Genomic DNA, 21,802 nt, shown 5'->3' with positions numbered 1-21,802 from the left:
ATTATTTCTACAAGGCTGAGGAGGGATAATGATTAGACCCATCATCAGCTGAACTCTGACTCGTACCATGTTTCAGTTTACAGAATCACAGAATCTAAGAATAGTTGAAATTGTAAAGGTCAAGTCCAATATTCTATTCAAATCAGAGCTTACTATAAAATTAAGCACCTTGGAAAGTTTCCATGTAAATCAAGTAGAGATATAATAAGTTTTTGCATACTTATTTACCTTATAAAACATGGAAACTCCACTGAGTTTTCACAAATTGTATGGGGTGGGGTTTTTTTAAGTTGTGTGGTTCAAAAGAAGCCATAATATTCTAGAAAAATTCTTAATATTAAATATTATTAAGCATGAATTTCTGATTTACCTACAAAACTATAAAGCAACAACAGAGGTAAAAAATTTGATACTATGACCATTTTAAGTTTTGTTTAGGGATTATTTTCCTGCTTAAAAAGAGCTAAGAAAATTTTAAAAAATAATGGCAGGAGGTATGTGAAGAAATTATCTAAAAATAAGGGTCCAGAGATTCTAGCTGCTCCCTCTGTATTTGCTCACAGATAAAAAAGCTTCTAAATAAAACACAGATTGTTTTAAACCAATGTGGTCTGATTGAGATTCAAGGACTTAAACAAAGTAATTATTTTTAAAGAGAGTAACCGTTTTATAAGCAATCACATGATCTTTGCTGACAATATAAAATGAACAAGGAGGGGAAAACCATATGTACCTACCTCAATATCTTCTTTATTTGAAAGAATTGGTGCTTCCATGATGTTTCGAAGGCAAAAAGTCTCAGATTCTACATCAAAGTGATGTCCTGTTGTTTCAGAAATACGATCCCAGTGTCTTTGCTTCATTGCTTTGGCAGACATCATTTCCAGCAAAGAACAACACTCAATAAAATCCTCAATTCTTTTCTTGAGATCTGAAAATGCTTGCCAGTGGTGGAGGCCTTTAGGCAATCTACGGCACCTGCAGTCAAATTAAAGTGAAACAGTAGTAAATGCCCCTTCTGTCAAAATTGAATTGTTTAAACAAGAGTGGATTGGATTAATATCAACATTTTCTATGTCAGCTAGCCTGCCTGTTTAGGAAAAACTAACACAAATGCCCTACTTAGAATCATAATATTTAATAGTCTCAAACACTGATATTTTCGCTGAAAGAAAATAAAAAATACTGTTCTTTTCATTAAAACGTAGTTACCTCCTGGTTATTATCAGAAACTCATTATTGGAAAAGAAAAAAATGAAGAAAAAAATCAGTTAAATTAGTTAAATTTCACATGTGAAATCTTTGTACAAATGTAATATTTACTTCAATTTAATACATATGGCATTTATTAACATACCAATTTGGAGACAGGCATGAAAATTAGATAAATATGACTGCCTCCTCCATTTTTGGTTAGTGGTTCTGAAACTATTCACTAATGAAAACTATATGCTTCTAATGTGGACGAAAGCCTGAGAATAGTTAAATAAATATCCACCTATTTTAACACACTTTTAAAGAGTCAACACACCTGGAACTGAGCAGGTGATCTACCACAGGAATGCCCTATTGCAAATGGTCAAGTATATCCTTATCACAAAAAAAAAAAAGAATCCTTGGCTTTGCCTCCACTATCACTTATTTCTCTACATCCCACTGGTATGATTTCATATTCCCAGTAGTCAGGAACAACACAGCAGCATGTGTGTGACGTAGAGTTAGGTCGGTGTTGGGTGGTTGTCAGTATGTTTGTGTTGGTAAGCTCTCATTTGATGGCAAAAACTGGATGTTTAACACCTGCCTGCTTTCTCTGAGGGAGAAAAAAATTTTGTGCTCTTATTCTTGTATGCAAAACTTAAAATCAATGGGATAATCACCCCAGTTGAAGAACTTAGCTTTTACAAATACAATTTCAGCCCCCTAACCTTGGTTCAGCTAATGAGATGGGCACTTCAACTGATCGTATGCCCTTCAGTTATCAAAGGTACAGGTAAAAGGCTGCTTAACTAGAAGCATGGTGTCATTTCATTCTTTCTTGAATAATCTTATTGCTTACAATAAATCTCATTCATGAAGGTTTTGATAAATAAATCAATGGCTTTGCTGAATTCACCTAAATCTTATTGCATTTACCATGTTACTATTCATACTTTAAACATACCTGTTTTGATACTCTGTAAGTTCAGTAGTGATTTTTTCAATATCTATCTCTGTCCAAAGTATGTCATAGTATCCATTGATAGTGCTTATTACAGTATCATATAATCCATACAATTTCTGAAGCAAGTTTAACTCCTTCCTGGGAAAAAAGAAGCAATTATGCCAATAATTTCATCAGCTCTCTGGATATCTTACAGTATTTAAATACATGATACATAAAATAATAATACAAAAAAATAGAGGTTGACATTAGAGTACATTTCTTAATGTAGAAAAGAATACTTCATCAAAAAGAATCCACAAAAAAGAGCAGATGACTCTACGGACCCAACATCCACAGTAAATATATTTGGATGAAATTTTGCTTTTGCCCAGTTCTCCAAAACCCCCATTAGTCCAAAAGAAACCTAAGTTATGTGCCCTGAGCTGGCTCTGCAATGCAAAGCACAGCATGGCTGGTGGAAACAAACTGTCAATTTACTTAGAAGAACTCTCTGAATCTGATCTCAAACTCTGACCTAAAACCAGACAGAAAGAGAGATATCCTCCTCTGGTGTGAATCATCATGAAACAGTTGAAATGGCTTATGCAAAAAACTTCAGAATCTGATCATCATTTGTACAGATGCTCAAAAAATTCATACTTTCATGAAAGCTGTTATTAAATTCTTCTTATATCATTATAGAATGAACTTTCCTTATATTTTCTTCTTCACTTTCTACCATATCCTAATAGAGAAATATATTTTTTTATTTCTATTTATGTCTAGAACAGGGCATATTGCTCTTTTATATAGTATTTATACACAGTAAAATAATTTTGTATCATTCTGTTACAATAATAAATAAATACTATTTTTTAAATCTAACAAATTCGTTAGAACTCTTAAAATTTTATTTATCCATTTATCTATTTATTTATTTATTTTGTTCAAGGCAATGGAAAACTTGCATATTGTATTATTTCTGCCTTTGGTGTAAGCCTAAGACTTTTTAACATACTTTCTAACATACTTAAGGCAGCCTTATTTCCACAATTACCTGACTCTGTGCAAAATCTCATACTCTGTGACAGGCAATCCAAACAGTCGTTCTCCAGACGAGTACGTGATAAACTTCCTCCACAGGTCATCAAAGTTAGCCTGATTAAGTTGTGTTTCATACAGACCAAACAAAAATACAAGTGTATAAGTTTTTTCTTAAAATCGTCTAAATCATTAAACAGTTTCAAACTTTTATAAAGTCTACGTGAAGTATATGTAAAATATCTGAAAATACTTTTGATCTAAACAAACATAGGGCTTGAAGAAAACTACCAGGGTGCCAAGTAGCACAATTACTTTCAAAGAATAACTGCTGTCCAAAGGACATGACCACCACAAAAAATTTATTTTTGCAACTAGGATCCAAAAGTACAGAGCATTCTCTTGGCAAAATAACAAACACACAAATTTAACCAGAATCATTCAATTTTCAATACACATTAGATGCATTACAATTATTAAGCACCTTCTGTTAGTCACTCAGTGCTTTTCACAATCTCAGAATTTATTTTATACAATCTATACATTAGACTGAAAAAAGTACTATTCAAGTTACTATAGTCTGCAGGAAAAAGTATTAAAACTAGAGAAAATACTGCTCCTGGAACTATGAATTAAGGTTCATAATAAATAAATAACAAGTTGAAAGACAATTATCTAATGAAAAAATGTGATCTTTAAAAGATTAGAAGATTAGCTCGTCTGCTTTGTAACCTGGCTTCTTTTCAGCCCTTATCAAGGTGGCATAATTGACTCTTTCCTTTTCTACTGCTTTCATTATTTCAAATTGATAACTTATGCTCACAAAATAGGAAGAGTGAAGAAAGGTTACAGATCAATCAATCAACCAATCCTTCCACATTAAGGAAAACATTGCATGAGAGGAACTACAGATAATGTAATATTATACAGAACATCCAAATTATAATTTGGTAAAACTGTTATGATAAGCAAGAGCAGATTTAATTAATTACTTGCAAATTCAAAAATTTACTTTCTTACCTGAAAGATCTGCTGCCTCTTGCTGGCTTCCTGAGGTGGAATGTTTGGAACCATAGGCCCCCCCTTTCAAATAAGCAGTTAACAAAAATGGAATATTAATTCTCAAAGTGACTGAAGGCCACCCTATATGTACAGATCATTACAGAGTTCCTATTTTTGTTAGTCAAACTCCAATCCAGTTATGTGGTAATTCAACACTCATAATGGTAAATTTACAGCAAATCTAAGAAGAGGTAACTTTTATGTAATTAAAAATCCTTTACCTTAATAAAACTTAATAAGATTAGACTCTAACTTTTCATACTTCCCTATCTTGCTGAAAAGAACAGGACAGCGGTTCTTTTTGATGTTGATGTGTGTGCAAAGATGCCACAACATGTACTACAGTTTCTAAATTATTCTGTAATTTATAATTAGAATTTCATTACAAATTGTAATGCTTCTCCTCTTTCTTTATAGAGTTGTGTGCACTGCTATTTCCTCATACTGGAAAGTTTGACCTACAGCGATGACTGCTCAGCAACAGATGGCATCAAACACCAGTAGCTGAGCAGAATAAAATTCTGGCACCCAACACCTGCAAACCAAAAACATTGAAACACTGAGTACAACTTTTCCCTGCCACTACTAAATTCATTTACCGTTTCATATGCTGTTTCAAAGTTTGCAACATCTTCCCGAAAAACTGCAACTGCTTCTAGCAATTCACTCTTGAATTTGGGCTGAACTTCAACCAACTCATCTTGAACTACAATCTGACATGGAAAAGATTAAAATAAAAGTTATTTCTGTATGAACCAGGGAGAGATATTTGTGTTAGATATAAATCAAAATTATGAATAATACACCTCAAATTTTTGAACAAAAATTTATTATTTGAAGCAATTTTTTTTTTTTTTTCACTTTATGGTGCTATATCTTCAACTTTTGAGAGGAAAAGGTGGGGGAAACCAAACTACCTCAATCAAAAACCGTAACAAAATCTTTCATTGGCCTGTAAAGGAATGTGTTTCATTACAAGGGGGTGAACAAGATCCTATTCTCTTTCTTTCCTCCGTGCAAAAAACCTCAAACCCCAAGTTAACAATCATGTTCCTCACAGAGGACTCAGCTTTCTCTTTAACAAATTTCTTTTTCTTTGGTCAAAATTTGTTACAGAGAAATAACCAAGGCCTGCACAAAAATGTAAAAGTACTCTTGAGTCCTTTCCTGAGCTATAATCTATGGAACAAGATGTAACTTAATGGATTCAACAAAATATCTACATATTTCCATCTAACCATCTCCATTACATAAAATACTCAATAAACAAGGACTTTTTGAGGGATATAAGGTTGTCCTAAATAACAAAGGTGAATGTTCTTTCACCACTTAGGGATAAGGGCACTGCCAGAGTATGCATATCTTAGAAAAATGTAACTTTAGGATAATAAACTCCCTGATCAGAAAAGAATGACACAAAAACTGGAAATGAAGGAGAGCAGAAAGAGAATTTACTTGCAGGTTTTAAACATACATTTAAAATCTACAGTAATATTTAAATATCAAAGTTAACCATAAAAATGAAATTTAAAAATGAACATGCTAATAGAAGATATAGACATTACTGCACAACTGATGTCATGGGTGAGAAGTCAGAGAGGATGAACAATTGGTCTCACACTCTCATTTATAACCTAAAGAAACACACATGTTTTCCAAAAATGGAAAATAACATAATTTTATATACTTACAGCTTGAGTTTTTAATTTAGTAAAAGCATATCTCATTGAATCAACACCATCTGTTTCCTCTCTTGTAACTTCCACTTGAAATGCATTTAAAATGCTGTAAGCTTCCTAGATAAAAAAAAAGAAAAAACAATTTAGGAATATATTATAAATTCATTTGTAGAAACATAGATCAGATTTGTAAAAAAACATTTCAAAGAAAATACGTTCTTATATTTTAAGCATAACTGGTTTGTCGGGGTTTTTTTTAAAATAAGGATGAAGAATGAAGAACTAGGGAACAGGAGTAAAAACTATTTCTTTAAAGATGTCTTGGATTAAATACTAGGAAAACATATACAAATACCATTATTTAATGAACCTTTCTTATTGTTCATTCTCCTCTGCAATTTGTGTGTGTATCTTCTGCTTTATGATCCTCCTCCTATACACACAGCATTATTTAAAATTAAGTCCATTTTCATATTTTATTCATCATTTGCTGGACTCAGAGCAGTATGTATGTCCATGTCTGTCTTGTAATGGGAAGCCCAGCACTGGACACAGCACTCCAGATAAATCTCATATCCCAGAGCAGAGGGAATCATGTCCCTCAACCTGCTGGCAACACAACTTGCAAAAGGCTTCAGAAAAGAACTTTGTTCTCTTACTGCAAAGCTGATTTTTACCCAGCCTGCACTGGTGCCTAGGGTTATTCATCTCCCAGAGAAAAAGGATATAGGGGTGACTTGTTAACATGAGTAACCCTACTGATGTTGACAGAACTCATTATATTAACAGAAAGGAAGCAAATGTTCACGAGATATGTAAAACATAAGTAGCTGGGGAAAGAGCAGTATCTTAAATATTCATCACAAAGTGGCAGAAGCACAATAATAATAAATAAAAATGTTAATACTTCATATTTTAATACCTTTTATATTTTTACAAAGTTTACATCATTCTCTACACACGTAAAACCTAGCAAGTAGTGCTGAACTCAGTTCCTCTCTCCTGCTTTATTTAACAGTTATGAGTATGATTATCATACCCTGAAGACAGACTAATAACATTTAGTAGATGTGAATTTTGTTTTAAATGTTTAAATTATTGTTCAGGTTCTTCTATTTGGTGTATGGCTAAGACTTTCTAACATTCTTGATGCACACTTAAGAAGGCAGCTGTGTTTCCACAGTTTACATCATTTAAACACAGAACTCATTGTTTTCTTACAAACCACTACACAAATTGCTAAGACAAAACCCACATTCTTACCACAAAACTAGCAGAAGAGACAACAATTACAGACACTCCTTTCAAGTGTCACAGATCAGTCTTCAAAAAAGAAATTCTTTCTATACAGTGAAAAATTGCTTCTTTAAAAGGTGAATGAATATATAAAGCTAATTTTTTCTATTAAGCTGACTGTTTCAGAGAATTATAGAAAATACCAAGTGCTTGTAATGAGCTTGTTTTATCTTCTTTAAGCTACTTCCTTATACAAAAAATTAAAAGAATGTTGACAGTTTTTGGCAGCACACTGTGATGTGTGGTTCCATGAATATCCTCTGGCTAAATTTTAAGGAGCTAGATGATCAAGATGTTTGCACACACAGAAAAAGTAAGAAGATTAAGGCTAATGTAGAGCAAAAGGGAGCTTAGTGCTCCCTTGTCTTCTGTTCTCATCTTATTTCTGCATGTTGCCTCCTAGATTGTTTCTATATTATAATATAAGAATTTTTTTCTGAATTGTATTAATACAGAATCTATCAAATTATCTGATTCATAATTTATAATATAAAAAAACAAAAATAGTATTTTCCCCATCTTCAGCCTAGTTGCTTCAAGGCAGTGAACATGTTAGAGTTCAAAGTTTATCTTATCCTGTGACACTTATTATGATTAATAATAACAATAATATTTTTCCAATATAAAAAATGAGAAGTCATCTTACTTCAATAGGTCCCATAGATATATCTATGTCTGCTCTCCTTTCTTGAATGGTAGCTAAAGCTTCCATTGCTAATCTGACATCATCTAAGTCAGTCAGAGGTCGAGACAATCTGTTTACGTATTCACTGATGAACGTCACCACGTCTAGCAATTTTGTTTTATATTCCTCATTTAAATAACGACAGAGGACCATCTTCCAGGAATTGGCTTCAAGTTCTAAAGCTTTTTTCAGTGGTCCTGGTTTAAAAAAAAAAACAACATAAAAAAATTACTCAATTCATATATATTTATTTTTCCTAAAGAAGCCCACCCCATCACATACGGTACTTTAACAGCAATTAGAAAACAGCAGACAAAAAATTCCATTACAACATTTCCAAAGTTTCTATACTATTTCAATTATAATAAAATATATTTCTGTTGTTTTATTGTATATTATGGTATCTGTAAAACATATTGGTAAGCTTACCTAATAGAGCACATAGAGAAGATGAAAAAAGAACAAAATGCCTACTTATTAATGTGGATTTTCAGAGAATAGCTTTAATATACATTAACCAAATGTATAAAGATCAGTGATATTTAAATGCTTTATAGTCATTGATGAAATGGCACCCTGGGATTTCCAAACCAGGACATTGAATAGTTCACAGCTAAAATTGTAAGGTGATACATCATGTTATATGCAGTTAATACATAAACACAAACCAACACTGAAGAGACAGAAAAGTCAAGAATTCAAATTTATTCTCAGAATAAAGGATTTTATTGTGCAGTATTTAGTACTCTGGTAAAAGAAAGCAAAATATACTAACAGCATAAAACATTTCTGCTCGCAAAACAAATCTTGCAGCAGACACAGATTCTCCTTTAATTACATGTCTATTAAATTAAAGAGATGATACCTAAAGCCCAGGAGTAATTCAAGAAAATTACCATACCCTGCCAGAAGTTAAAATCTGTAAATCACAATAAATCAGTTCCCAAACCTAAACTGAGTCCAAGAAACTACCTGCTGTCCCAGAACATAAACCACATTTAATATCTTTGTTCTGTAACCTAGAGGACTTGGGTACCTTTGATGCAGTGGTCACAGGTGAGGGAGTACTGTGACCATCAATAAAATCCATATTCTTTTGGATATACTTTTTCTTAATACTCTTGGTCACGTAAGAATAGAGTTTTCCAGAGTGGTCTCATTAAAAAGAAACTGCATGCAGGAATTGGATGAGGATGTGCAGTCAGCAGTCTGTCATTTTTGCTTGTTCACTGAAAGAAATAGGGTTAACACACCACAAAGATCCTGAAATGAACTCCAATGAACTCCAGTGAACTCCAAATGAACTTCTCTGACGTGAAGAAAAGATGCATTTTACAGATTACTTCTTAATCTAATCAAACAAATCTGTCAGAAGAGAGTTGCTCATCAGAAACACATCCACACTGATATTTGCAATGGGACACATTTTCTACTTGTTAGATACCAACCAGATGGTTGGTCCAGAGAGGATATGTGAGCCTTGTAATAACCTGTGAGATGAAAGGTATCATTATTATTGGAATCCTTAGCAAAATTAGCTGTGACACAAATGCCACAGAACAACTTAATTCAGAACCTAATTTTCTGAGAGCAAGAGATACTAATCATGGAAATGACTAAGTAGCCATGTCTCCTCCTGAAATAAATACTGAAAGCAAAAAACACATTGATGCTGTTATGTGTTAGTCTTTCACCAGTAGCAAATGAGGTGCTTTATGCTTCCAATCCTCTTTATTATAATTGGCTGACCTGGTGCCAGACAGGAGCACCAAGGATGACCAAATCAGTGCCAATACACATTCATTAGCTCTTTGGGAAGCCTCCATAAAACAATTTCACAGTCGTGACTGAACTTAGTGTCCATATTTACAAGCAGAGAAGGCAAGGGAAATGGGGCATTGTTTCAAGTCAGATTTCTTCCAAGGGTCTGAGTGAGTCCTGGCTGACAGACAGTGAGGTCTCTTCAGTGATTTCTATTCATATTGAAATATGTCTAGATACACTTCAATATATATGTTCATATTAACAAGAATAAACCAGTCTCTCATAGTATCCTTGTGGACAAAGCACACAGCTGGATAAACACTTCATATGATGGGTGAGCAGCTGGCTCACAGGTTGGACACAAAGAGAATGAGGTGACATCAGGCTGGGGAGCTGGTACTAGAGGGGTTCCAAATGACTCCATTTTAACAAGGCTCTTCAAAACCTTCATAAACAACTTGGACATAGAACTGGAAGGAATACTAAGGAAGTTCACAGACTGGGAGGAGCTGTTAACTCCCTCGAAGTCAGAGAGGCCCTGCAGAGAGACCTCGACAAGCCAGAGCTGGGCAATCACCAACCATGTGTAGCTCAGCAAGGGAAAGTGCTGGATTCTGCACCTGGAATGGGCAGCCCTGGATGTAGGCACAGACTGGGGGATGAGGTGCTGGGAAGCAGTGGCACAGAAAGGACCCTGGGGCTCCTGGTGGATTGCAAGGTGAACACGAGGCAGCAGTGCCCTGGCAGCCAGTGGGGCCAAGCCTGTCCTGGGGTTCATCAGGCACAGCAGCTCTGCCCAGCCAGGGTGGGGATTGTCCAGCTCTGCTCTGCACTGCTGCAGCCTCACCTTCAACACTGTGTCCAGTTTTGGGTGCCACAAAATAAGAAAAAAATTAAGCAATTAGAGAACATCCAAAGGAGGGCAATGATGGCCATGAAGAGCCTTGAGGGGAATCCATGTGAGGAGCAGCCAAGGTCACTTGGTCTGTTCAGCCTGGAGGAGAATGAGAGGAGATCTCATTGCAGCTACACCTTCCTTGTGAGGGGAAGAGGAGGGGCAGGCACTGATCTCTGCTTTGATGGGACAGTGACAGGACCTGAGGGAATGGCCTGAAGTTGTGTCAGGGCAGGTTTAGGGTGGATATCAGGAAAATGTTCTTCACCCAGAGGGTGGCTGGGCACTGGAACAGCTCACCAGGGAAATGGTCACAGCACCAGCCTGACAGAGATCAAAAAGCATTTGGGCATTGCTCTCAGGCACATGGTGTGACTCTTGGGGATGGTACCATGCAGGGCCAGGAGCTGGATTCAGTTATCCTTGTGGGTCCCTTTCAACTATGCATCTTCTGTGATTCTGTGACTATTTTACTCATTATCTTACTGTACATACTAAGATAAGAAAAATGTCATACCTGTTTGCAATTCAATTGGACCAAGACGAAGAGTTGGTTTTAAATTTTTCATCTCTTGCTCAAATGTATCGTAGTGAACGATTTTCTCTTTAATTTCAGACAGAGTGGGAGCAGTAGCAAAAAATTCCTGTGTGTGTTTAAAATGTCAGTCAACAAATGTCCTTTTCCATACCTTCGGTAAAACATGTTGTAACTATTATTCAGTAATGACTGAAAATGTATACCATTATTATACTTGGTTTTAGCCTTCTAGCCTTTTAGCCTTGCTAGCATAGTAAAATGAATGTCTTTAAATTTCCCTTTCACTAACATTTAACCTTGTTGGGAAATTCCAATCAAATTTAAAGAGAAACAGATAAGGAAGTAATATAAAGGGCCTAATTGTTTTGTGGAAACAGGTGATGGAACAGATCAAATGCGTGCCCACACTTACAGAAAGACTACCTCATAAGCCAAATTATGTGTGAAACAATCACAATAAAATACATTTTCTAAGTAGGTCCCTGAGCAGAGGTCAAGGGTAGAAACATTTTGTGATTATGAAAAGCTGCATTTCAGAAATGTTATTTAAGACTTGTATTGATTATGCTTACACTGCAAAGGGAAAGTAATAAATGCTGAAAGTTTTATCCCACTTCTATTCTTCTGTCCAAGAGTACACAGGCAGGCAGTGAAAGGGTTAGCATAGTGGAAAAGGAAGAATGTAGAAATTAAACGTGCCTATAACTGCCTTACTATTGATGCTTTCACTGTAGCAGTGTCCTATTCCTCAGTAGTAACTACATCAAGCTAGTAATATTAATTTGATTAGACTTAAAATTTTAATTAGACTAACAGCAAATTTTCAGCCCTGTTTATGAATTGGTGAGGTTTTTAACCCACATAAACCACATCCCTGTGATACCAGCAGCCTTGCAGGCAGGTGCATGTCTCTAACTCCTCTTGTTAATTCCCTGTGTTATGTGTGTTTGCACAGAGACATGCCTCATATCAAATTGGGAGGGTTTCTTGTGGCCAAAAATCCAGATTTACACAGACAAAATAAAGCAATTACCAGGTTTTCAGTATCTAGAATGGCAAAGAAGCAGGAAAAAGCAAACCAAACCACAAAAATTACTTTACACAGAAGTAAAATGCTATTACTTCTCCTTAGCAGATATAGTACCATTCCTAGCAAAAGAAATTTCAGCTGTAAATGTATTTTCTACATCTTTTTTTCCTCTTGATTTTCCCAATGTTTTCCAATTTCAAAGCATAAGATTAATGAGGAAGAGTCCTGTAAGTGATCATCATTAAACTGACCTGACATTTGGTATCTTTTTCTTCTGTCCACAGCTCCTTATATCTATCAAACACTTGCAGGACTTCACTAACTCTTTCTTTTAGAGAAGTCCCAGCAGAAGAGAGAAGCACAATTATTTTAGTAATAACTTCATTTTCTGCAACACCTGAGTAAAAATTTTTCAGCTTTCTGATAACCTTATCATCAGCTCCTTCTGTAAAATAAAATGATAGATAAATTAATGAACTGTTGACAGTCTGATTAAAATTGTCTTCCATATTTGTGCATACCAAACTGAGCAATGATGTTCTCCGTTAAGGCCGAATATTCTTCTTCAAAAATGTGTCAAACTGCTTAATGTGAAGTACCAGCTTCTAGCTCATGCCAGCCACTATACAGCTAGAGCAAATTCAGTCTAAAATGAATGATTTTTCAAATGGAAAGAAGATAGTCTTCTCCATTCACAAATTTCACTTTCTCCATTTTAATTTAATTGTAAGCAGAACACCATAAACATTCCAAATTATTTCATAATTTTAAAACATTCTTACAATTAAAATTTTGAAATTGTGTATACTCCTTAAAGCAGTGTAAGCTTCTTGAACTCTTTTATTAATTGCTAAGACAATCAGGGTCAATATAGGCACGGACATTCTTCAGATGTGATGAGCTACTTCTGTCATAACATTGCCTGAGCATTTTGAAGCAGATTTCAGTGAACAAAGAAGAAAAATTCACCCTTCCCTCTGCATGTATTGTTTAATGAGGGGAATTTAAGGCAGCTCCAAGTTCTCTTTTACTCTGAAGACCTTTTATGGGGTCTGCTTACTGGAAACAGTCTCAGATTCATCCATCCTACCAGTGTATTCCATAACCTCCTTGCCCAAACATTAATATATGCCCTGAGGTGTTGCTGGTGTCTAGTTACAGATGATGGAAATGGTCATTTGCTGATACTGTATTTTGACACAGCATAGGAAAAGACTGAGTGTCTGATGAGGACTGGCTTCTGCCACCCTGCTTAAAGCCCATTAAAAGAGGTTAGAATCATACAAGACACACCAGTAGAAGCATAAAGCTCTGGACTGTCAGAAAGAAAAACTTTCCAAGACATTACAGATTTTTCAAAGGAATGGTAACAAAGTCATAATGGGATCACATATCACTGGGTCAGCCAAACAACTAAGAAAACCTGAAGCTAAAAACATATTTAGGCTTTTATGGTGGCTTGCAAAATGTATGGAGAGAGGCGTGGAAATAATATTAAGAAATAATAAAGTATTTGACTAGAATGGATGTAGGTTTGCCTCCAGACAAATATTTTTTCATTCACATAAAAAAACATTTGAAGTGTTTTATAATCCAATCTAGAAATACATCCAGCAATTAAAATCTTTCTTGAAATCTGGCTCTTGCTGTACCTCAATATTTCAATGAGATTTAATATAAAGCCATGGTTTATGGTTTCAGCTATATCATTATGGCTACATTCCACAATAAGTAGGTAAAAATATTGATCAACAGCTTACTTTACCTGAAATTAAGTAAAATATTCAGAATCTAGCAATTGTTCAAAGTTTTTTGCTTATTGTTTTTCAGAGTTGTAACACTTACATAAGCCTGAAAAGCTATTTCTAAAAAATGCAGGTAATTCAATCAAAATAACCCCCCAAAATGAATGTAAAACAATCCACAGTAGCCTTCTTTGACAGGAAGTGAGCTTATTCACCAATATTTATATATGGCATAGATATTAAAACAAAAAGTAAATTGAAAACAAAACCTAAACAAAATACTTACTTTCTCCTTTTCTGCCTTTTTTTCCTTGTGATCCAAAGCCTGCAGAAGCTACTTGATATGAGCCTGGTTCTGCTTTTAAAATAGACTTTTGCAAACGCCTCTGTCCCCACTGAGCAACTCCTCGATTTACTTCCAGTGTTAGTTGAATCATGCGATTGATGGCTTGCTGTATATCATCTAAACTGGGAACAATCACCTGTTTAAAACAGTTGAAAAAATGTTGAAATAAATGCAACTGACTGGCATTTTTGAAACCTCAGTTTTACTCCACTCATAGTGAATTGCAGAATTTACCCCAGAAGAGGAGCTGGAAAATACAACTTTAGCAGGTTGTCTGGCTCAGAACTGCTTCCAAAGAGATGAAACACATTGTAATGACCTACAATGCAGTCATACTGTAGGTGAAATGGCAACCAGGTATATAAACAGATAGATTTATTGATTTTTTTACAGCTATTTTAAAAACTCCTACAATATTTTAAGCATAATTTTTATAATTATTTTTATATAATGTAGGTATACATTACAAGCCTTGTTTTTCACACCCTGGAATAACAAAGATTTGGAAATTGCATGTATAGTGCAATCACTACTTCCCATTCTTCTTGGGCCTTATGTATGACCAGCTCCATATATAAAAGCAAGGCTCTTGCAAAATATTAATGGCATTAGCAAAGTGGTATTTTACCCAGAATTACTTGATTACTGCTCTGCATCAGCCAAGCATTTTAGCACTGGAAAGCAAGATGTAATTCTTTTGCAGTGGATAGAGCTTGGTGCTTTATGCTTCTGCAAATATCAACAAGGTAAACATTCTACACTTTGACAGAAATTGCATATCATGTGTACACACACATACAGTGTGATTGTGTAACAGAATGACAGTATTAACACCAGTTCAATGCCAAAGGAATATCATTTGAGAAATTTTGTTACCTTCTTTCATAAAATAAAAAATATATATTGCTGATACATAGCTATTTTACTCTACAAAAGGAAAACAATCCAATGCTTTAGTTCTTTGCAAATGAGCTGCTTTTTTTTCCCCCTGTACATAGAAATCCACAACTCCTTCTTTTGGTTTTGAATCTTCTATTTTTGTTCAGCATTCCTCATTCTGGTCATCTAACTTCCCATTTAGGTGACTAAAACCAAACTGAGCAAAGATAATGTTAATTATTGAAATTCAACAAAAGGATTTAGATTACACAAGTAAGAGTTAAAATAAATAGTGATAGTAATAATAAAAATAAAGCAAGATGATGAACCTATTCCAGTAATGCAACTACTGCATTTGAGGAGAACTGTAATCATTCTGCAAAGAACATGGATGAACAGATTGCAATGTAATTGCTAAACCACACAAAGTTAAAAACCAGGGTTCTGCAAGCACCACTGAGGCAGGGGCTGGAGCACTGGACTGTGAGCACATTTCATCAAAGAAGATGTGAGCAACAGCTCTCCTTTGCTGGCTCAGTGGAAGCATGCCCACACCCTGCACTTGGGCAAATGCAGAGATAACCATAAGACAGTGTCTCTTACCTTACCTATATGACATAAAACTTACCAGATTGGGAATATCAAGGTGTATTTCTGCTTCTAGAAAAGCAATGGTGTCCTCAGATTTGCTGTAAAACAATTTTAACACATATCATAAACACTTCATCACAAAACCTTCTCAGTTTGTCTGAGAAATATAATTTTGAGTTACATTTTCTGACCAAACCCACATGGGGAATTTTCACATGTCCTATTTCCAAAACTTACAGAAGTTTCTTGTTTAAAGAATAAAGAAAATAGCTAGAGTTCTGCCATTCTGACAAAGGTTAGCTTGGTGCCAGCCACTACTTTCAGAATTTTTTATCCAGAGTATTTTCTGGTTCTGGATTTTGATCTCCCAGGTTCAGAATGATGGAACTTTGCCAGTGCTTTTAATAGGGCATAAGAAAGTCTCACTGATCATTACATGCAACAACCTATCAAGAGCAAAAGCTGCCCCATTCCATTTTAGATAAGTATTCAGCAGAATGGAAAAAAGGTTCAAAGATGATGAGCTAGTGCAAAATGATAAAAACATTATGTAAAAATGCTCAAAACTAAAATTAAAACCTAAAAATGTGGAGTAAAGTAAAATTTTAAATGCTGTGGTATGATATAGTGACCAAACAAGGGAGGATTCAACAATATGATACAATAGACAAATAAGAAGGAAACAACCAAAAAATTCCTATTGGCTTTGATAAGGACTCCAATATATTTTCTAATGAAAAATGTCCTTAGAAAAACAAAAAAGTAATTCAGACTTTAACAAACATTAATGACAAAACATCACAAACTTCACTTGCTTGAAATAAATTCTATTAATAGAATTCTAAGTAGACTTTTCAATATACAATATATTATACTGAAACAATTTTGTCTCTAAAGTGTATGCCTGCTCATAGAAGAATCTATAAAAATCATACTGAATACAGGAGACTGATTTTGTATGGATCTTGCCATTGTCATGAAGAATTCATAAAGAGTGCGTAGTATTGAAGGAAGACTGAAGGAATTGAAGGAAACTTTCATTTGCAACTTACATTGGAACACTCATTCTTCTTTTAATCCGATCCAAAGACATTCTGGTTGCTTTCTGGAGGCTGACTAGCAGCCGGCGACTGAAATAGGCAAGCAAGTCTTTACAGTTCTGTAAGAAATAAACCATTCATTCTTTAGCATTGTATTCACATAGGAACCTGAAAATTATTGCAAACCATTCCAAGTCAAACTTAATAGATTTTGTCAGAAGGAGCTTATGCTGTAAGCTACATGAAAAACACAAGTGAGAAGTTGGCAGGTTGTAAGTAAGTAAATAAGTAAAAGCAGCATGGAAAAGAGAATAGTGAAGAAACTGTGTCTTATTCAGATACAGAATACTGATATCTGTTCGAAAAATGCTGCTTCAGAAAAGCTCTGCATATTAAAAAAAGAACAAAACCAAGCCACAAAAGCAGATTATTAATTACTCAAGAATATTGGTGCACATCCCCATTTTGAATAAGAGACAAATACAGTAAAATCCAACTGGATTAATATGAAATACAGCAATATGAAATTATTGCCATTGGAAAAAAATGCAACACTGTAGCATTATTGCATTTGTGCTTGCAAGTTTGAGAGTGTTCTTTACTTCTACTTTCCTTCTCTGCTGAACATGACAAGATTGCATTCTTCATGCAAAAAGTATAAAGACAATCTTTATTGATGAAGTTGTAAGAGAAGATAGATAGGATGAAAGATCCTGCCAACCCAAGAAGGAAAGCCTGTGTTATGGCTTAGGCACATTATAGTCTCCAATTTTTACACTTTCCACTCATGTCAAGAATTTGCTTAATAAAGGTGATAATTGGGATAACATGAAATACACTTGTGAAAACTAAAAACCATCTTAAATGCACTTTTTAGATAAGCTATTTCATAACTTGTACATTACATTTGATACTGTCCATGTGATGTCTTTCTTTAACACAGATATGCAGCTACCAAAACTTAAGATCCTGCTTACTAATCCAATTGCTCTAAAAATAATTTCCTTATTTTCGTAAAATACCTTTCTAAACTCTTCTTCTTTATCACCGGCCCTGCTATCATCACTTCGAGGTCCTTCACCAGTTTTTTCTTTCTTTTCAAATGCTATATGTTTTCCTGTGAATAATAATAAAATTGTAATTGCATATATATTCTGCTTTACAGCATGCTATCCCCTCATTGAAGGCAAGACAATACTGATTTTTATTTGAGTAATATCTGGATCACCAAAAATTTGTTTTATTTCATGACACTTTTTCACACCAGGAATGAGGTTAAGAGTCCAACCTATAAGCCTTAGCTTAACAAACACTGTGCAGTACCAATCTGTTACTAAATATGGATAGGCAGACATAAATATGTCAGTGAAAATGGCAAAATAATCAAAACCAGTATAAAAAATTTAACAAAAGACAGAGAAGTATTTGTTTGTCATCTTTTTCTCTTTGCATGCTGTTGAACCACCTGGAGTATTGACCCTGCCTATGCCTCTTTAGCTGGAGAAACCAAAACCCAGAAGGAAAAAAATCCCATTAATGAAATGAGCTCCATTACTGATTAAACCTCAAAACAATTTTTTCTTAAAATATTTTTTTCTTCCAAATATAAACTATTTCTCTTGCAACAATATGAGATCTTCTAAAATCATGTAAGACACCCCAAAGAAGTGGGAACCAGGCATACAAGTGTCAGCAGTTGACTCAGTACTAATTTAAACTGACCAGAGAGCGAAGCACATAATTCTACTATGGCAGGAAAGTTAAAAACAGAGGGACAGTACCAGATACCTGCCAGAGCTGAGAAAGAGAAACTCTGGATTTCCCTCCAGAGTGAACACTTTGCTAATCTAAACATGAGGACATCTTTTAACTCTAGAAACCCCACCAAAATGAATTACCTCCATTATTCATGAACCAATGGTTTAGTTTAACAGTGGTTAAAGAAAGTAGAACTGTGACAGAAATGAAAACAGGTGAAATTGTAATGGGAGGGAGAAGTCTAAAGCAAATTAGCTAAAACAGATCTGTTTTGATAAAAACTAGCTAAGTCTACAACACTTTTTATTTAATTAAGCAACATTAATTACCTTGTGTTTCTGACTTAGATGGAAATTCATAATTCTTTTCAAGTAGATCTATTAAATATTGAACAGCATCTTCGACGTGCATGCTTTTGCTGTTCAGTAACTCAGCACATTCTTTGGTGTAATTCTGTCAAATAAAAATATCAATGCATTGTCTTAGTATCACTGATTATCTTATTACTGTTTCTCTTCATGGAGATTCAAAACATTTTCCTATGATCAAAACTATTTCAATGAAACATATATATTTATTAAAAATTACTTGTACATTTATAAAAACCTCTGTTGTATTATCACTATATCTTTAAAGCCTAGAAAAATCCCATTTTTGAAATGCAATGGTACTTTCAGGTGCTCAAAAATGTCCTGAATATTGAAGGGATATCACAGTCTGAATCTGAAATTACCAAATACTGCTTCCACTGTGCTTAATGATTTTATTTACTAGAACTGATTTCATAATTAAAACATTTTTAGCCTATTTTGGAATGAGAAAACTTTCAGACTTTCAAATATACTTGCTGAAACTATTTTTTTCTTCTCCTTAAAAACAACAATTCAGGAAATATAAGGGAGAAGAAAGGTTATATATGTCTGAGGTCCTTCATACACAAAAAAATCTCATCTAAGTACAAAGCAGTTAAATAAGATTATCTAAGAAATATTACTGCTTAATTATCTCAAATATCAAAGAATCAATGTATCTTCATATAAAATATTTTAATCAAAATAATTTAATTACAAATAAAGCTCTGTATTTCCACATAGAGAATTTTTTTGGTTTTATTTTCATTTATAATGCATTTTGTCTAACATGGCCTAGAATTCAATTTTAAAGATGTAAAGTGGCACACACCTCATTTTCAGTCAAGAGATCATCTACTCTGATAGGAGCATCTGCTGGTAAGTTAATTAAAGAAGTACTTGAAATTTCTCTTAATATCGAGCCAATCTGCACGTCACTTATAACATTAACCTAAAAATAGAAAATCACGTTAATACTACACACTTATCTTTAAAGCATAATGTATTTTATTTTAGAGAGCTCTAACAGATAAAAATGTTTTGCAGAAAAAATAAATTCAAGAATGCTACAGAGCAGAAAATTGTCTAAGATAATTAATAATAACAAAAGTTATGGTAACTTAAGGGTTATTTACAATGGCTGGACTCCCAAAGAACCCTGGTTGGTTTAACTGCATTTTTAGGCAGACAGGCAGTAATAAAAAGCCAGACCCCAGATCATTCCTGTCATGCAGGATACACTGCTTCTAGATTAAATAAAACAGAGTAATAGAACAAGCTACATCAATATAATTGGATTCTCGTTCATGATCTTACTGACCACAAGTCTAGCAGCAAGGCAAGGGGAGGGTCTACCATAAATTGCTTGGTGGGTTAATCTTCAGTTCTTCTCTTTTTTTTTTTTGCTGGATGTTTGATTCTAAATTGCAGCATCACTAGTATACAATCAACTACACTGAATTGTTTTTGCTATGGCAGAATCCAAGTAAAAGTGACTTCTGTCCATCTTTAAATCTTCTATCTGAAGCATATATGATATTCCATCTTGTTTGCCACAATATACCTCATGCTTCCATTTCACATCACTTTTTTCCTATTTGACAATAATACCCTTTCACAGCAACCAAGAATCTAACCAAGGTTAATTTTTTTAATTGCTATGGGAAGGAGAGGTAAAAAAAATGCCTACAACCTAAATATTTAAGGAAAACAGTATTTTTATATAAAAACAGACCTACAAAACTGTTAATTTCTGACACAGATAACCTTTTTGCCAGCTTTGGGTTTCAGTGGCAAACAAAGCATTAATCATAAATATGATTTTGTGCCATACATAAAAAGAACTTGATACCCTGAGCAGTGACTAACAATCTCCTACTAGAGAAGCTACAATTTATAGTACTCATAGAAGAGATAATCACACAGTTTAACCATCAAGCCAAAAGGGCAATCTGACTGTCAAGGTAAATTCTTGAGATAAAAAACAAGTCAATACTGGTCCTCAAGCATATTAAATCATAGAATAGCAAGTTGAAAGAGGACTTCAAAGACCATCTGGTCCAACTTTCTTGGCAAAAGCACAGCCTAGACAAGATGGCCCAGCACCATGTCCAGCTGAATCTTAAAATTGTCCAACACTGGGGAATCCGCCACTTCCAGTGAAAGATTATTTCAGTGGCTGACTGTTCTCATTTCAAAAAATGTTCCTCTTGTGTAAAATTGGAATCTCTCCATGAATAATTTACCCCCATTACCCCCATCTTTTCCATTGTAAATCATTGTAAAAAGGGGGTCTCCATCTTCTCTGTACCTAATCTTCAAATATTACACCATGATCTCCTAAGCTTTCTTTACTTAAAGCCGAAAAAAACATTTCTCTCAACCTTTCCTCATTTGTTAGGCTTCCCAGTCCCTTGATCATTGTTGTGGCCCTTCTCTGACCCCTCTCCAAATCTCTCTGTATAGCAGGGACCAAAACTGAATACAGTTCCAGGTTTGGCCTCTCCAGCACCAAGTGGAGGAGGATGGTGATTTGTTATCACTGCTGGTTAATGCAACCCAGCACCCTGCTGGCTTTCTTTGCTGGTGCAGCATACTGTTCACTCACACAGGACTTGCTATCCACAAGGATGCCCAGGTCCATCTTCCCCAGTCAGGCAGACCTCAGCCCATGCTGCACTCCTGGATTATGCCAGCCCAGGTGAAAGACCTTACATTGTCCTTGTAACTTTGTCAGGTTCATTGTCCTGAACATTGTCAGGTTCTTGTTAGTCCACTCCTCACACCTATTCAGGTCTTCCTGTGGGTGGCTCTACACTTTCCCATTTAGCTTGGTGGCACTGGCAAACTTTGTCAGGGTACACTTGATCCCATCATCCAGATTACTTATGTACATATTAAATATGAAATTGAATGAATTCAGAAATTATGCAACAAATACCAAAAGAGTAAAAGAGCAC

At 34.7% G+C, this 21,802-nt stretch overlaps 1 protein-coding gene across 1 annotated transcript in view; it reads right to left on the bottom strand.

The window, feature by feature from the left end:
* The window catches only part of DNAH8 (dynein axonemal heavy chain 8), a 111,263-nt gene that overhangs the window by 65,577 nt on the left and 23,884 nt on the right, over window positions 1-21,802 (bottom strand). Inside the window, exons 21-35 of the mRNA XM_079298932.1 lie at window positions 19,675-19,794; window positions 18,822-18,945; window positions 17,757-17,851; window positions 16,747-16,853; window positions 15,732-15,792; window positions 14,165-14,360; window positions 12,385-12,578; window positions 11,083-11,209; window positions 7,868-8,103; window positions 5,938-6,042; window positions 4,846-4,959; window positions 4,205-4,267; window positions 3,201-3,301; window positions 2,162-2,299; window positions 738-978 (exon numbers count right to left, since the gene is read on the bottom strand). Coding sequence (XP_079155058.1) covers window positions 738-978; window positions 2,162-2,299; window positions 3,201-3,301; window positions 4,205-4,267; window positions 4,846-4,959; window positions 5,938-6,042; window positions 7,868-8,103; window positions 11,083-11,209; window positions 12,385-12,578; window positions 14,165-14,360; window positions 15,732-15,792; window positions 16,747-16,853; window positions 17,757-17,851; window positions 18,822-18,945; window positions 19,675-19,794 — 2,022 coding nt within the window. The remainder of the gene's footprint in view (window positions 1-737; window positions 979-2,161; window positions 2,300-3,200; window positions 3,302-4,204; window positions 4,268-4,845; window positions 4,960-5,937; window positions 6,043-7,867; window positions 8,104-11,082; window positions 11,210-12,384; window positions 12,579-14,164; window positions 14,361-15,731; window positions 15,793-16,746; window positions 16,854-17,756; window positions 17,852-18,821; window positions 18,946-19,674; window positions 19,795-21,802) is intronic.

Source organism: Erithacus rubecula (genome assembly GCF_903797595.1).
Source record: "Erithacus rubecula genome assembly, chromosome: 2".
Classification (NCBI taxonomy): domain Eukaryota; kingdom Metazoa; phylum Chordata; class Aves; order Passeriformes; family Muscicapidae; genus Erithacus; species Erithacus rubecula.
Note: the sequence above shows the minus strand (reverse complement) of the source record. Positions and strands in the feature narration are given on the sequence as shown.